Source organism: Calonectris borealis, chromosome 7, assembly GCF_964195595.1.
Source record: "Calonectris borealis chromosome 7, bCalBor7.hap1.2, whole genome shotgun sequence".
NCBI classification, from domain to species: domain Eukaryota; kingdom Metazoa; phylum Chordata; class Aves; order Procellariiformes; family Procellariidae; genus Calonectris; species Calonectris borealis.
In genome coordinates, this window is record NC_134318.1 from 13,628,371 (window position 1) to 13,644,820 (window position 16,450).

Sequence of the window (16,450 nt, forward strand, 5' to 3'; positions counted from 1 at the left end):
TTAGGTTTTGCAATATGCAAAAAATTACACAATATAAAATTGTTTGAACAGTTTAAGATGCCCATTTCTCTAAGAGTTATTTAAGTGCTTATAGGTAGGTGCAAAGGTAGATATTTTAAAGAGATTGAAGATAAGCTAGACTTTTTTTCTTTTCTTCTTAGACGTTCTTATCTCAAAATACATCAAAAGTGTTTCCGGGTAAGCCTGGTACTTTACTACTCATTCTGAAATGTTGCACAATAATAATTTACCCAATACAGTGACCTCCTTCACTTATACAGTACCTGCTACAAGGCTATTGAATATTTTATATGAATTGAAGAATAACATCAAACTATTGAGAAAATTTGGTTAACTCATTGTAAATGGTGTTGGTAGATTTTAAAAGTCACTTTGTTTCCAAGTGATCTCTTTCAAACTGTCGTTCACACCTATATGTAGGATGGTTCTGTAGTCAAGAAAAGTATGATACACTTCAATATTGTTGATATATGAGTTGATAAGGTGGTTTTTTTCCTTGCAGATATAATAATGTATGAGAATCTTTGGTGTGGAGAAATCATGCTGCAATCTACATTTACCAGTCAGTTACTGAATCTGGGGAACTACTCAACTCTCAATCCAGAAGAATGTAAGATTATCATGCATAAGTTTCCACAAAAATCACAGTAAAATAGCTATTTAAAGTACTCCATTTTGTTGACAATGCCTCATACACAGGATAAAATGGAAATGTGAGCAACTGAGAGGTACAAAACACTATAGGAAAGTATGACAGGAACACCTGTGGATACCTGTGGACAAGATGTGGACATGATGACATCAGATAGGCACGTGGAGTTTATGGTAAAGTTGGCTGGTTACCATTCAAAACTCTGAAAAACTGAATTCTTTAAGCTTAGTTTAAGAAACTGCTGTTATCCCAGGACTCAACCATAAGATGTCTGAGTTTTCATGAGGATTAAATTTTTTGCAAAAATTTTGGAGGCTTAGAGAGTAAGTAGATCCATTTAGGGAAAGTAATTAATTGCAGGCTATTAAGCACAAAGTCTTTAAATATACCTGAGCCATAGAGGGTGGAGACTAAGGGGAAAATGCAGTGGAAATATCACCACGAACTTGCATTCTTCTTACCGTCTTCTAGATGTCCATTATTGCCAGCTATTTAAGGCAGGTTCTGGGGTAAATGATCAAGAACGGCTATTCTTCTTACCAAACTATGATACAAGATTTCTTTCCTATTTTTGGTGTAACTTAAAATATTGTACTTGGCTTAACTTTGGGATGTTATCAAGAGAAGGCAGGTGAAGTACAGTTTAATTTTGGATCAAATGTTACACATCTCAAGAATTTCTTGCCTTAGAATTATTGTGAAATGGTTTTGGTTTTGCCAGTGTAAATATGCATTAACTGATAAATTTTATACTTCTAAGCTTAAAAAAAAAAGGGGGTGTCCCTTTAACTTTGTTTTTTCATATAAGTTTATCCTATAGTGGATGGTGGTGTTCTCCATGGTTTATTGGCATACATATCATCAGAATTTCCGCACTTTGGAGACATTCCACGCAGACAAGTTCAGACACTGGATAGTGTTCAGTATATGCAGCTAGACCAGCTCCAGCCAAATACATTGGTTCACTCAATCTTGAAAATTATCAACATTGCTGTATTAACAGGTAAGTTCAGGCACTAGACTTCAACTTCCGGAACTTCAACAATAGGTGAAACTTAAATAGTAATTTTGCAAGGCAATTCTGGTTGTTTCCCATTCCATATACCAGTGTTTGACATAGGAGTCACAAGTAAAACCTTTATGGTGATCCACTCATGGGGGGCGTAGCAGTTAGAGAAATGGAGTTAGAGACAGGAAGGAAATGATGACTGTAGTCAGCTGCTGAAAGGGGTTACTGCTCACTGGCGCTGATCAATAGCATGCATGTCTGCGGGAGAAGCGTGCGGGCAGTGGGCACTGATAATCAGCGTTCCTGCTCACTGAGGGATTGGTGTGTTTTTGCTAAGGAATGAGCACTCACCACAGACTGCGGTTACTTACGTGTCAGTAAGATGGCTTGAGCATCTCCACAGCTCCAAGTAGCGTGGCACCTGATCTTCAATAAGATGGAGGATTGAAGAGAGATGCAGGTATGAAGTACAGTGTCGGGAGGTGGAATGGCAGCAGGAATATCTTAGATATGAGGAATGTGGGCTCGAAATCCTTTTCAGGGAAGACAGGTGTGTATAGCAGGAGTGCTGAAAAGAGGGAGGTACTGCAATTACAGTGGAGAAACATAAATATGTTTTTTTAACGGCTCTTGAAATTCGAGAGGTACATTCTTGCTGTAGACCACTGCTTGAGAAAGGGGGCTGGTTTATGAAAATGTCATGTGGGACAGTCAAGCTTTACTAATTCAGAGCTCACTGCCAGCTACCTTCCATGTAAGCATCCTGTCATTAAAGGAAAATTTGATTGCACTGTAAATTATATGTTTTTCAGAATGAAATAAGTTATTGATTATTTTAATCTACTGTTTTAGGATTTGCTTGCCTTTCTTACTTTATAATGAAACTGTATTGCTCTTTTCTAATGTTTTATTCAGAACATTTCTTGTTTATTTCTTCCTATTTTTTCCTACTTAAAATAGATTTTTAAAGCTAAGCATTCCTGGTTTCTTAAATATGTGCAATATTTCTTTATAATAATCCTGACTTATGTGCTTTTTTGTACAAGTTCTTTTTAATTTTTCAACACTGGAAAATGCACAGTGTGAAACTACTAAGATGACTTACTGTGATACTCTTATTTCTTCTGCATAGGCACAACAGAGAACTACCTCATCAATATAATTTGTTTTGAAAATCTGAGTTTCCTGTATATTTTTATTGTAAAGACTCCTCTCTGCCAAAGAATCATGGTCAACAGTCTATGTACTGATTTTTGGAGTTTATTCTTCTGTCACATGTTCCTTTTCTTCTAATAGTGAATGCAGTTATTTCAGGATTCCTTTTGCTTGAAGCAATTTTCAGTGTTAAAATTGATAATTTGTTTCCATTTCTTCATAATCAGGCCTTACAGCTGCTTCCTAGCATCTTCTCCATGAAATGAACAAAACCAAATTACCTTGGGGCATTCTCAGTATTTCATGCAGTGTCTTGCCATGTTTTCTTAACATGCTCTGGGCAGTTAAAGACCACTGTTCTTTAAGAAGAGGAGTCTTCCTCTCTTTTCCCTGCATAACTGTTCTGATTATCTTTTCTTTACAGTACCTTTTCTTTACTGTTTCTCAGTGCTTGACTTCAGGCTTTGCACATAAATTTGATCATATTGCACTATCATCGTGTATTAGTGCTTGTATTGGTAAGATTCAAATTTTTCCCCACACTGTCAATATTATGTTTATTCATTATAAATGGAAAATTTTGAAGATCAAAATCTTAATAATTTATTATTGTACGTAAATATCAGAACTGTTAGATATTTAAAGCCAGAGTTCTCGTTCAAAAATTATTTGTTTATGAAAAATATTTTAGTTTTAGTGTGGAACTGAAACATACAGGCAGCATCCTGGATAAGAGTGCTGTAGAGATCGTAATTGTTTCAATTTATATATACTGTTACTAATCCTCTTAGTGTGCTTGTACATGACTATAGTTTTCTTTTATGTGAAAACTTCTACAGAAGTGTTTCTTCCAATGTATTCCACGGAAGTTACAGGAACTTTAACTGCCGATTATGACAGTCTGTTGCTGAGAGATTCGGTACAATTTCTCTCCACTTACACCAGTCAGGATGAGTGGGTGCTGAAAGATGCTCAGATACCTGCTGTTTCAAAGGGAGGTGTGCAGTTGCTGAGTATTTAGGTGGATAAAAGTAAATTAATATACTTTACGCATTCCTTCAAACTATATTCATGTTGCTGAAGAAATCAGCTTGCTTTCTTTCTGTCCTGAAAAAATTGTAGGTAAATTCTTGTTTGCTTATAATTGTACCATAAAATACAATAGCAGCATGATTTCATCTTATTGAGGCGTGTGGGTTTTGTGTGTTTATATGCTTTTTACTGTTGAAGTCATATAATTTCAAACTTTTTCAGAATCTGTGTATAGCTACAGAGGTGGCAAGCAAAGAAAAATTATTCTGACAGTAGAACAGACCAGAGATCAACACTATAGGATGGTGCTGTGGGGAGCAGGGGCTGCCTGGTGCCCTCAGCTTCAAAGAAAAAAAGGTAAAGTCCTTGTACCTATAGGTAGCTGTAAAAGGATTTTTGTGATGCTATTAATATCTTTAAAATGCTCAGCTGGTAACATTTTTCCATTCAACCTTTAAATACTACCCTTGGAAGGGCAACATGTTTGATACCAATTTTAACATGTCTCCTCTGTTTAGAAGCAGTGCCATCAGCAACAGGATTTGAATGCATTCGTTTTAGAAGATTGAGAAAGCATGAGTATTTAGAAACTTGAATCTAGACACAAGATGCACTGGTACCTAGTTATGTAACTATAAAAAAAAAAAAAAAAAGAACTTGAATGTTAACTATGTTATCAGTTTTGCTGAGTCTTCCTTATCGTTGTCTGGTTTAGCATGAATTGCTGGGTTTTTTCACTTCTGATTTTCATTCTCTGCTTTCCACCTTACTAGACTGTCAAGCTTTATATCTTAATGGTCTTGCTATCAAGTCTAGCTGTAACTGACTAAAAGCATCTCTTGCAAGAATTATATAGCCTGTGTTTTAGCAGTGACTACTACCAAATTTTGTTTTATTCCTGGCTTTGTTCTTTTAAAATAAGTGAAACAATTTTTTGTTAAATTGGTAACTTAAGAGTTTGTATTTCTGATCAATGGATACACTTAGGAAGTAAATGCTGTATTACTTGAAGCGCTGAATATGTTTGCCTAAAAAGTGCAGAATAAAACGCAGAAAAGTTAAACAACCTCATAGTGAATCTTTACCTATTAAATGTAGACACTCTGAACTCTGCCAGTTCCACTTCAATTTAAAAGTTATCTTCACTCCTAGAAATCATTTCACTGCAAGACCTACTCTTAAGCTACTTGAAGATGGTCCAATTTAAGCATTAACCAATTAACTTTACTACATAATACCTACATGGCTCTTATTTTTGTGCATACTTCAGCGTGAGCTGAATGTTCGTTAGATGCTTAGAAATCTTACAGAATTTAGTATGCTAGAATATTACACTTTTCAAAATACAGAATTTTAAAATTTTTCGTAACTGCAAAAAGAAGATACCAAAGGTAATTTCTAAGACACAATAATATATCATTCTCTCATACTTAAAGCAGAAAAGTATAAGATGTAGATCTCTGTAGTATTAAGAGTTTATACTTGGTGTAAAGCCTGTGTCTTATTTTCCAGCTAGTGTTCTGTGCATCTAGAAGTTGGCATTTTAATGATTAAAGGATTATCTGAAATTCAAGATAAGAGTGATTTCTCAACTGTTCAAATACTTAATCACAGGCAAACCATGAACATTTGATCCCAGTAAGATAGCCAAAAAGATAAATTCACATGATACTAAAGCATATACAACGCAACAACTAAATAGTGAATGGGTTACAGGAAGAGCACGATGTCCATCCTTGCTAGGAGTCATAGATCAGCTGTGCTTACTGGTTGTACTAGCAGATTAGAAACCTCATAGTCTTCTATAGGAAGGTATGGAGACTTGTAATTTTTAAACTGTCTACATACTTAAAGTGCAGAAGACTATACAGTTCTAGAGCATCTAAAAATTGTTGCCAGTAAAAGTTAAATTTATTTTTCATCTCTTGCTAAAAGTCAGTCCAAGCTTCCAGTACACAGTCATCAGACATTCAGTTCATGCTTTACGCTCATCTGGTTTAGATTACCAAAAAAGATAGATTTATTTCAGTAAATACATTTCTGGAAACTTGATTACTTATAATTTACTCGTGTTTTGTGATCAGTTTTCTAATCAACAGGGGAATGTTAAAGATTTGAATAATAGGTTAAATTCGGGTATCAACCAAATCTTGTACCCTAGTTAGACTGTGTCCTCTACTTCCATATATCCCGCTTGCCAAGTGCCCATTTGTTTTCTCCTGTTTAGGTTTTCCCTCAGTGTTGCTGTAGTGTTACTGCCTGAATCTTGCTTTGGACTGGAGCATGCTCAGTTCTAGGGGGCTGCAAGGTCTCTAGTCAGATATGAGGTGCATGAAACTGGACTGATGCTCAGAGGAGAAGGGTTTTTTTGAGTATTTTACTGTAAAATACTGCGTCTGACAGCAGATTTTTCAGGAGCTTGCAATTTTAGCAAGTTACCACCAAAAATCAGACTAATCCAAAATATGAAAATACTAAAACATGCTAATAAAATGCTTATACAGGCACTTGACTACATTAAAAAAAAATTCTGTCTTTTTCCAACCTTATTTCCAAAAACGATTATTTTGACTGCAACTTTCAGCTTGAGCAAACATGGGAAAAAACAACAGCTTAAATGGTTATCAGACTTGATTAGTAGGTGAATAGTGGATTCTTATAACAAAGTGAAGGACAACACAAAATATATTATTCTTCTGTAATCTCCATTTTTAAAGTATTTTTCTTTATTACAGAGTCAATTGGAAGATGGAAAATGAATTAATATTTTTAAATTAGAGCATTATGGAGATAGAAGAGTAAAAAACAGGGACATATTAAAGATGGAAGTTGATAAGTAACATAAAGATTTTTTTTCTTCTAGACATTGCCAACTTTTCCTTATTAGAGCTGACAAGAAATTTAAGAACTGGTTTCTTTTTCAAAAAGTTGAGTTGTCTTGAAAGCTGAATTCAGTACAAGTGAAATGCAAGCATCATTCTGTTATGGGAGAACTCATGCAAAGTTTATAGGGAAAGGAAAGGAAAGGAAAAACCCTACATGTCATCAGGCTTGAAATAAAGTTGCCAGAGCTGACCATATGAGAATGTCTTGCTGATTTGTTTCTCAATCTTTTAAGTGACCTTGGCTTTCTATAAATTAACCAAGGTATAGAAAGTAAACTCTTCTGTTTCCTTTTTTGTTCTGTAGATCACATATGGGACTTTAAATACCTTCTGGTCCAACATAGTTCTGTCTCGGGTGACTTTGAACTGCACACAACTCCATGGTCATCTTATGAGTGCTTGTTTGATGATGACAAAAGGGCAATTGAATTTAAAGAAAAGTTTCAGAAGAGCAAAACATCCCTCATGCAGATGACAAAGCTCTCAGCACATTTGGAGGAAAAATGCTCAGGTAAAATTGTTATCCATAGCTGGGTAATGTCTGTTGTGCAGTGCATAACTAAGCAAAATAGATGCTCTGTTGGTGAAGTAAAATGCTTTTTTTTTAAGTTAGCACAGTTCTGGGAGTCTGAGTTTATTCTGGAGGCTGCTGCTCAGTACCCAGCCAAACTGTGAATGCAGCTTTCATTCAGTGAGCCCAGAGGTGAGATAGGTATGGTATGTGGTTGTCCTAGTTTCGGCTGGGATAGGGTTTGGAACATAGGGAGAAATGCTGCCTTTTGTAGTCCATGTCAACCAGTCTAGTAATGATGTGATTAATCACTGCAAGTTTGTTGAATAATATTTCTCCAAAACTGGAATTCTCTAAAGCAAAGTAGCTACTGCTATTGAAAACTTCTTACAAAAGAACAAAGAATACATTTTACAAACAGTCACCCTTTCCCAGATAAACCTAGAAAATTGCTAAGGTTGGCGTTAAACATTAAGAAGTAACTAAATAAAGTTGGCATTGCAGCATTTAACTCTAGTTTATGTATAAATAGTGGAAAGCTAAGTTGTTAAAGCTGTGCTTTTCCGTGTCTCTGAATTAGCATTTGCACAATTCTAATCAAAATTCAAAATGATTTGCACAATTCTAATCTCTTGATCTCTTATTCAGGCTCTTCTATATTGGCATTTACCACAATAGTACCTAAAAAAGTAGTACTTTTATACATTTTTAAATAATATTTAACCACAATGATTTTTCACTGCATAAATCATCTCTAAAAACATGAGCATGTGCTACGAAAGGAAAAAAATTTCATAAAGTTTTATTGATAATGATTTTGGTTTTGAACCAGCTGTAACCTTTGCTTTTGCTTTCAGTTATAAATAAAACTGAATGCAGATTTGATTGAAACTGTTGTTTTTGTAGGAGTGGTTCAAGTGAAAGCCCATATCTTAGAACTGAAGTTTACCATTTCAACTGGTCAGTACAAGCAACTCATCTTCCGTGCTGACACTTCACTGGAGTGTGTTTTGGCTTCTCTGCCTATGATTACGTATTCAGGTTGTGCTAAATGTGGTTTGGAACTACAGACAGATGAGAACATGATCTACAAGCAATGTATTAAATGTTTGCCATACAACAAAGTAAAAACATTCTACAGGTAAAATAAAATTAAAATAATGTGTACTATTAGGGAAGTAAACTACGACTTTCTCCATTTTAAGTTCTCCCATTCTATATTTAAAGTGTGGTTAGCAATTCCTATTTTTCTAATGGATTTTCAAGGAGCTGTTCTTGAATACTGTATTAATTGCCATTATTTATAGGTGCTATTCTCTGTTTAAACCTAACTTTTTAATTTCTTTGAATACTATATCATACAGTAATGAGATTTACCCAGTACTGTGTCGTAAGCTAAGATGGAGTAGAAGCTTGAGGACCAAAGGAAAACTCCTTGTTGCGGTCTAAGTTTGAAATCGTGTGAACGCACAACCATATTTTTAAACTGATTCATCAATTTTAGCCTTGCAGAAATGGTATTAACAAATATTTTTATAAACATTCTCATAGGGAGCAGAGTTACTAAGTTATCAGCAGATGGCACTGTGAGACAAGATACATATGCACATTTACGTAGAGAAAATAAACTAAACGGATCCAGCTGATGTAGGAACAATATTATTAACTAATCGTTCAATTCTTAATTTATCTTGGGCTTGAAAAACGTGTAGATAGAGAAAGTTAATTGAGACAATCATAGATGTACTAGAATTCTAGAATATGCAAATTTTCTACCAAAATTCTTCCTAAACTTATTCCTAAACTATTTCAGTGAGTTTAATGTATCATTGCATACTCAATAGTTTCTCACTTGGCTTTGATTTAAATACTAGAATCCCATTTGTCTAACAAGGTAGTGACTTGGTCTTTTTTCTCTATGCAAAATAGTCTTGCATCTTTAAGTGTATATGCTATTTATTTTCCTGTGAGGGAGGATTAAGTGCAAAGCGTTTTTTCTTAACTGAAAAGGTTCCCCCTCTCTTTCATAAGATTATGACCTCTCGTGGTCCTGAAGGACCTCAATTTATTCTCTCGCATAAAAGGTGATAGAAAAATGATAAAGATTTCCAATGTTTGTATTCTTAGCATTTAAATTTAAATGCACAACTTTTTAAAAAAAAAAAAGCGTCATTTTTGCACTGAAATTTTGCTCTGATCAGTTTAGTAAGAATGCATCTCTTTGGTAGTATTTCCAAATTCTGTATTGTAGGATAACTTAGTACATTTACATCTTAACAGGAGAAAAATCTGTCTCTTGCTAAAGAAATATCTTGTCATTATTAACTAAATATGCAGTCCTAGCATTATTGTGCTACTCAACAGCTTGATATGTCAATGGTTAGTGTTAGTCTTGTTTATAAAATTCTGTGCACAACTAGTAGAAAGTTACAATTTTTTTTCTGTAGTTTGGTAATTCATGTCCTCTTATCTCAGATTGTTTTTAATCCCTCAATATAAGGAGGTAGTAAGTTCAGTATGCTGTATTTCTAGCAATGCAATAGCTACCAGCATCTCCTTGGGAGTAAAATCTGCATATTGTTTTCTACTTAGTATGAGTAAATGTAATAATACTAAACACTGCAGACTTCTTAAAACATAGGAGTAGTCTGTAATTTGATTTGCTACTTCGATTCAGGGAATGTAGTAACTTACTAACCCAACACAGAAATTTTTTTAAGAGTGTGAATATTTAAGATATGAAATACACACTATGATAGGAAAATAGTATTATGATAGGATCTTGGTATTTCAGAGACTTACATAGCCTTAAAATCTTGGGTTTCAATACTGTAGGTTAGTGAAATCATCCCCTATCATCTTTTTCCTTTGAAGTGTAGGAGCCCAGTTTTGTTACTCTGCTGTGATTGTAATGAAGCTCATCTTTTCCTTCAGATGCTGAAGACAAGTTTAAGATAGATGCAGGTGTATATGCTTAGATAGCTTTCTTTTTTTTCCTATGTTAGATACCCAGAACACTGAACACTTTAACAGTAGCAGTAATAATGAGGCAGAAGATCCTAGAAACTTACACTTTACATAAGTGCTGTCATTGTAATGTGTGTAAATATTTCCATATTCTTTTTGAGCTAGGACAGTATGAGTATTAAGCTAGAAGAAATCATGAAAACTAAGACAAGGAAAAATATTTTGTATTTCAGAGCTCACCTCCTAGACTTCAGATATCGCAGATAGGTCCTTGTTTCTTATATCTGTTTTTGCCTAAACTTTCAGTTTCCTAGCATCTTTTCTCTGGAGTTTGGTATGATGGTAGCATTCCCTTCAGATAATTCATTTTTCAGTCTATACCAATGAGTGTTTGTCATTTAAAAAAATGAACATTTTAACAGTAGCAATAATGAGATAGGAGATTCCTAGATACTTATACTCAACAGGGATTTAATCTAACCCTTCTGTACTAGTGGAAAAGTCCATTTCACTGGCATGCTTCACCAGCTTTGTATGCAGGTACTAAAGACTATTTATTCAGTAACCTCTAAGGAATATTTTAGTAGAACTATGTATGCCTTTAGTGAAATTTAGTTATATCCTTAAATATGTTTCTAACTGTTTTACAATTATTTAAATTCACCATATTAAAAACAGTGGTATATAAAGTTCATCACAAAGTTGCATTTTCTGTGGCGCTAGTGAAAGAAAATTAACAGTGCTAGGCTCTGTTTTGAAGGCTGTGTTGAGTTTTTTCTCACCATGACAGTTCACTCTTGTTGAAGTAAATAAAATTATCTGAAAGAAGACTTAGATGACCTTGAGAAGAGACTATGAACTGAGAAACAGGTAGTCAGCATATAATAACCTGGAATGAAGCAAAACTAATCTTTCCTAATGGACCACATTTGCCTCTGGTTTTGAAAGCTTTACTACTATTGACCATATCCTGTGTAGAAAATGGTTTCCAGGAAGAGGAGGGATTTTTACTTGTTTAGCGGTATGTTGAAACCATTTGGTATTTGTCATAGTACAAGAGATACTAACTTAGTATTTTGTAGCGGCTACGAAGTGGTGTATAAAGACAGACAATATTAGGTGATATTGATATAGATGATACAATTCCAAGTAATAGACCTAAGCTTGTCTTCCTACTTTGCATTTCAAATCTTTATGTACCCCTTGTATATTTGTAAGTACATATACTTACTTACATATTAACATTTATACTTTAAACATATGAAGTTCAAAGCCATAAATGACACAACACTAATTTCATAACAGTGCAGTTCTCATTGTCTTCCAGGAAGAGACCACAGTTAAAGCATTGTTTTTTGCAGTTGTCTGAAAGTAAGGCTTACTTGATAGCTTTAGAAGTTATTTTAACATTGATTAGTAAATTCAGGATATATCTCTCAAACTCTTTGCAAGTCTACAGATTTGACAGAGATGAGTGCATAGAGATCTTCTAGTTTTTCTAGTTCTTGGTGTTAAGTTGGAGGGTAATATTACATTGTATTACTTTCATTCAGAAATTTTGCTTCTATCAAAAAAACATAGCAGCTAACTTTCAAGAGTCTTTTGTTTTCTGATCTAGACCTGCTTTGATGACAATAGAAGATGGAGGATATGAAATTTATGTTCATGTGGTGTCTGAGTTGGTGGAAAAAATCTTCCTCAATATTCCTGCAGACTGGCTGAACAGATTAGTAGGTACTGTTTCAGTAATTCCTTATCATAGAAACAGGCAGCAAAGTTCACAATGGAAGTAAAATTTTTAATTATTGACAATTTAGAATTGGAGTGAGATTGTTCTGGAAATATGATGATTGCTCACATTGTATGAGACTTAAAAAAAAAAAACCAACCTCAAAGAGAACACTTGAGTTGCTGTTTGACAAACTCAGAAGTTCAGAGTTGAGGTAGCAACAGCAAGAGATGAGATGGTATGAACATTTATTATACATTATATAACTAAGTAACTAAGATTCCTTATATGCAAAATAGAATCTCTTAGTGGTTTTTAGAAATAGCTGACATGCTTTCGTGATGTAAATAACTGAGTCGTGTTTTAGACAGGCTTCCCTGGACATGTCCTATTTGAGTTCTTGAGAGGTGTTTACATGACTCACAGGTGTTACAGTTTAATGAGAACCAGTCTTGGCACATTGTTTTTAAAAAACGATTAAAACCAAAAGCTAATTTTCTATTCAGATGTTGAGCTACACTTCCAGTAATTCAGTGTAGCTTTCATGGAGGTGGAACTTGAATGTTAGGTGCTATTATGAGAATAAAGAGTAAACTGGATTGTTCTGTCTTTTGCAGTGCCCTCTTCAGATATAACCTACAGCACAGTAGTAGCAGATCTGTGTCATTTGCTGCTAGCAGATACGGAAGCATCCTATTTGTTGGGAATTAGGAGCCATTTTGTGCTAGATGAAAACAGCTATCCTTTGCAAAAGGATTTCCATCTGCTAAATTTTCATCCTGATCTTTGAAGCATTGGCCTCGGCAGTAACTGAGTAACAGAGACCGTAGGAACACACAGATGGCAAACAGAAGAAAAATGAATTAGCTCAAGGAAGCAAGTATTTTTAAAAATACAAGAAAGGATTTTGTTTTTAACTTATTTAAAACCAAAGGGACTGGTATGGAATATCTGCTAATAGTATATACTGCTGCTGTAATGCTGATACATTGTCATAAAGTATATTTTTATACATATATTTTTATCTTAATAAAATCTTACTGGGTATCTGTTTTCTTTTTCTCCCCAGAAAAGTTCACTAGTATTGAGAGACTGAATTTGTCTCAGATAGGGCAGATTAGAGGAAGACAGCCACAATTGAGAAATATTATTTTAGTTATAAGATTTTTGTAACTTATCTGTAACTTGGTTATGTCTTTGCTTGCTTTGCTGTTGTGGTTGCTTTCCTTCTTTTAATAGCAGAATTTCTGCCATTTACCGTCAGCAATTTTGCTGCCATTGTTTTCTCTTGTAAAACAGAACTGTCTCACTGAATCTAATTTTGTGTATCTAGAAGTTGTTGCACCAATTTAATTAAGAGGTTTTAAACAGGTTAAACTGGTGCATTCTTTCATGGACCCTTTAAATGATTTAATTGGTGTAGTATTTATTGTTGTAGTATTATCCAGTATAAGCTGGCAAATAAACTTAATCACCTTAAGCCAATTTAATCAGTTTAACACTGGTCTGCAAAATTTTCTCCCAACTTGATCAGATTTAGAAATTAATTTAATTCTTTTTAAAGTCTTAGTGTATCCTGATAGTGATTTTTATCAGTAAAAGACTGAGTAAATGATGACTGCACCTGCCTTCATAAAGTAACAATCTCGTAACTATTACTCTGTGAAAGCGATTAAATATATAGATTGGTATTTCTCTCTGATATAAATATCTTTCTCTGATATAAATTGTGCTTCTTCCTGAGGCTGGTAGAAGCTGTAGGGTATGAGTCATATTTGCTGTCTTGCTAGATCCTTGCAGATCTTTACCTGCACTGTTCTCATTTAGGAAATCAGTTTCCAGATACGCTCTTTCAGCTATCCTCAGGTTTCAAACACAGAACTGTTCTCAAAACTGAATTTGATAAATCAAGTTGTCAAATGTATTATAATGCAAGTAATATGACTGTTGAGCAGCTTTCATGTGATGTTTCTTGGAAGTGGCTACTTACAGTTGAATAACTGTCAGTGCTTGTTTCTGGTACTAGTTTGGATTCTACTGTTGTATCTTATGTGAAGCCAATTTGGGACTGTTGGTTTTTTAATGATGTTGATAAGAGCTATGTGTAAGCCATGTGTTTTCTTGTGTACCAATAAAGGGGAAGGTAGTAATGTTTCTGATCAGTCTGGCAGCAAGAGAGAATCCTAAGGATTATTGGATGACTTTGAAGAGATGAATTCTCAGCTGAAGTTTCACAAGGTCACTTACCTTATTTCTGTATTTAACTACTTGTGTACTGATCAGTCTGGTCAGATTCTATTGATCAAACAAGTCTGTGTAGCTCTGCTTCTCATAGCAAACTTAGTCTTCTGGTTTAAGTCCTAGCCATCTTGTGATAAAATAGTTTCCTAGTATTTTTGTCTATGTCTAAAACAATCTCTGACAGTTTTGTCAGCGAGCATAGAAATGCTGATCTTACACCAGCAAAATCAATTTCCTGCTGTGCTAAGATACCTAAGACTAGTATAAGAAGACAGCACAGTGACACCAAAAACTATGTTCAACACTAGCACCACTGGTGTGCAAATCAGGTGCAAATGGCAGGACAACATCTCCAGAAGAAACTAAGTAGCCCCATATACAAAGGAAACACTGCAGAGTTTCTGTAGAGGAATGGTAATTTCCACAACGTCGAGTCCAGGGCAAGGGAAGAACTAGTCACAGAGGAGACTAATTGTAGTGTCCTCATCTGATGATCAAGAATGAAAACTTACTTTTGCTACTGTTAATAAATTGTGCTAAAGATAATATGGAAAATCACAGCTTTGTAAAAGGAGAATTCAAGAGACTTGCAATGATTGAATTTCATCTCACTGTAAAAGCACTTTTTATCTTTAGTTTCGTGTGACCTGGCAAAAACAGGATGATATTGACCTAACCCATCACCTTGGGGAAACTCCTAAGCATCTGTGCCTTTTATACTTTATCGTAACTATACTTTACTCAGTAGTGTCTGGCTCTAGAATGTGAATTTCTTAATGCCAGGGAAAACTATGTTGAAGGGAAGAGCAATTTCAGTGTTTGGATTTAAATGAGGTATTAGCAACAATGCTGATCCTGTATGGGTGAAAACGTTCCAGGAGCATTTTGAGTTTAGTAAGACTCTTGAAAACCAGCCATCAATTACATTAGAGAAATCCAAAAGATTGTTTTGCATCCTGTCAATGTGTGGTCTCATTAGGATGATTTGATAACTTCGGGCGGAAGTCATGCCATCTGGATTGGTGAGCTGTGTGTGGCTAACCACCAAGTTCTACATACTGTGGTTAGGTCTCTCCAGCTGACTTGGGCCTGACTGCCTCATTCTCTTCTCATGGTTTTTCAGATCACCACTCCGACTCTTGTTTAACAGTATTCCTTCTTGAAATCTAAGCTACAAACATGACACCATAGTTCAATGGTAACTTTAATAAATTTATCATAATTCTATAGTTTTTTTGGTTCCTATCTTCACTTTAGTAATTCTGTGTAAAATTTCTAGGTCCTGCTGCCTTGTGTTTACTACTTCAGACTTTTCTCCCTGCCTTTTAAACAAGAAGCCATTTGACTTTCTGTGCCTCCATCTGGCATAGAGATTTCTTCTCAAGGAGCTTTCTGATCCTTTATCACCTGTAATGCATCTTGCTCCCTTTCAGTTTCATCAAGGTGCTGCTTTTAGAATGTACTGTTATATAAGTGCAAGCAATTATCAAATAAATCTATCCGGTCTTTCATTTCCTCACTTAGGGGAAGCATAGAATAGTGCAGAGGGCAGTGATCATTAGGCTTCCTAAAAGACTAGTATAGGTATAATTTTAATTGGGAGACAAGGTGAGGTAGAGAGTGATCCACAAAAGAATATAAATAAATACTCTGCTTGAGTAGTGGTAGGGCTTCTTCTCCAACATCCTATTCTCTAGAGCAAGAATTCATGTCTGTTCTAAAATGGTGGTAAATTGCTGCTCACTGTCATTTGACGGGGTTGTACTTTCATTAAGTAACATGCTAGATTTATTGCAGAGCTTTAGAAATTCCTGCATTTATCAATAGTAGTGGGAAGTATTGAGGAAGGTGTCACATTTTGTATGATCTTGTATCTATTTCTTGTGTATTTCTTGGATGGGGGTTTTCTGTGCTACGCATCTTGATAAAATTTTAAAGCTTTTTAGAGGAAAAGAAGCAGGGTTAGGCACTGAGAGGTCTTGTAATCATTCTTCTTCCTTCATCTCGATGTAAGTCTCAAGCACAAGACCAGATGGATGATCCGTAAAAGGCAGTAGGTAAAAAAAATTGCTCTATTATGTGACAATTGATAAGACTGTATTCGAACTTCGTATTTAATCATGTTTCCTGCTTTACTGGAATAACTCTCTTGTTCAGGAAGACTCAAAAAGGACCTTTCTCATTTACTTCACTTGGATGACCTCGAGCAAAGTCAAGTACACTGGTAAGTGCATTTAAATATGTTTCT

At 34.9% G+C, this 16,450-nt stretch overlaps 1 protein-coding gene across 5 annotated transcripts in view; it reads left to right on the top strand.

Moving 5' to 3' along the window:
• Nucleotides 1-16,450, top strand: part of SHLD2 (shieldin complex subunit 2) — a 53,623-nt gene that overhangs the window by 27,653 nt on the left and 9,520 nt on the right. For 2 of the 5 annotated variants that reach the window (XR_012674261.1, XM_075154313.1), the window contains exons 5-11: nt 524-631; nt 1,482-1,676; nt 4,092-4,226; nt 7,059-7,265; nt 8,172-8,406; nt 11,851-11,966; nt 16,360-16,426. Coding sequence is in view for 4 of the 5 variants with exons in the window: in XM_075154313.1 (XP_075010414.1) it covers nt 524-631; nt 1,482-1,676; nt 4,092-4,226; nt 7,059-7,265; nt 8,172-8,406; nt 11,851-11,966; nt 16,360-16,426 (1,063 nt within the window). In the remaining variant the exon portion in view is untranslated. Of the gene's footprint in view, nt 1-523; nt 632-1,481; nt 1,677-4,091; nt 4,227-7,058; nt 7,266-8,171; nt 8,407-11,850; nt 11,967-12,578; nt 14,132-16,359; nt 16,427-16,450 lie in introns of those variants that run through there. The other 3 variants (XM_075154314.1, XM_075154312.1, XM_075154315.1) reach the window with 3 other exon arrangements.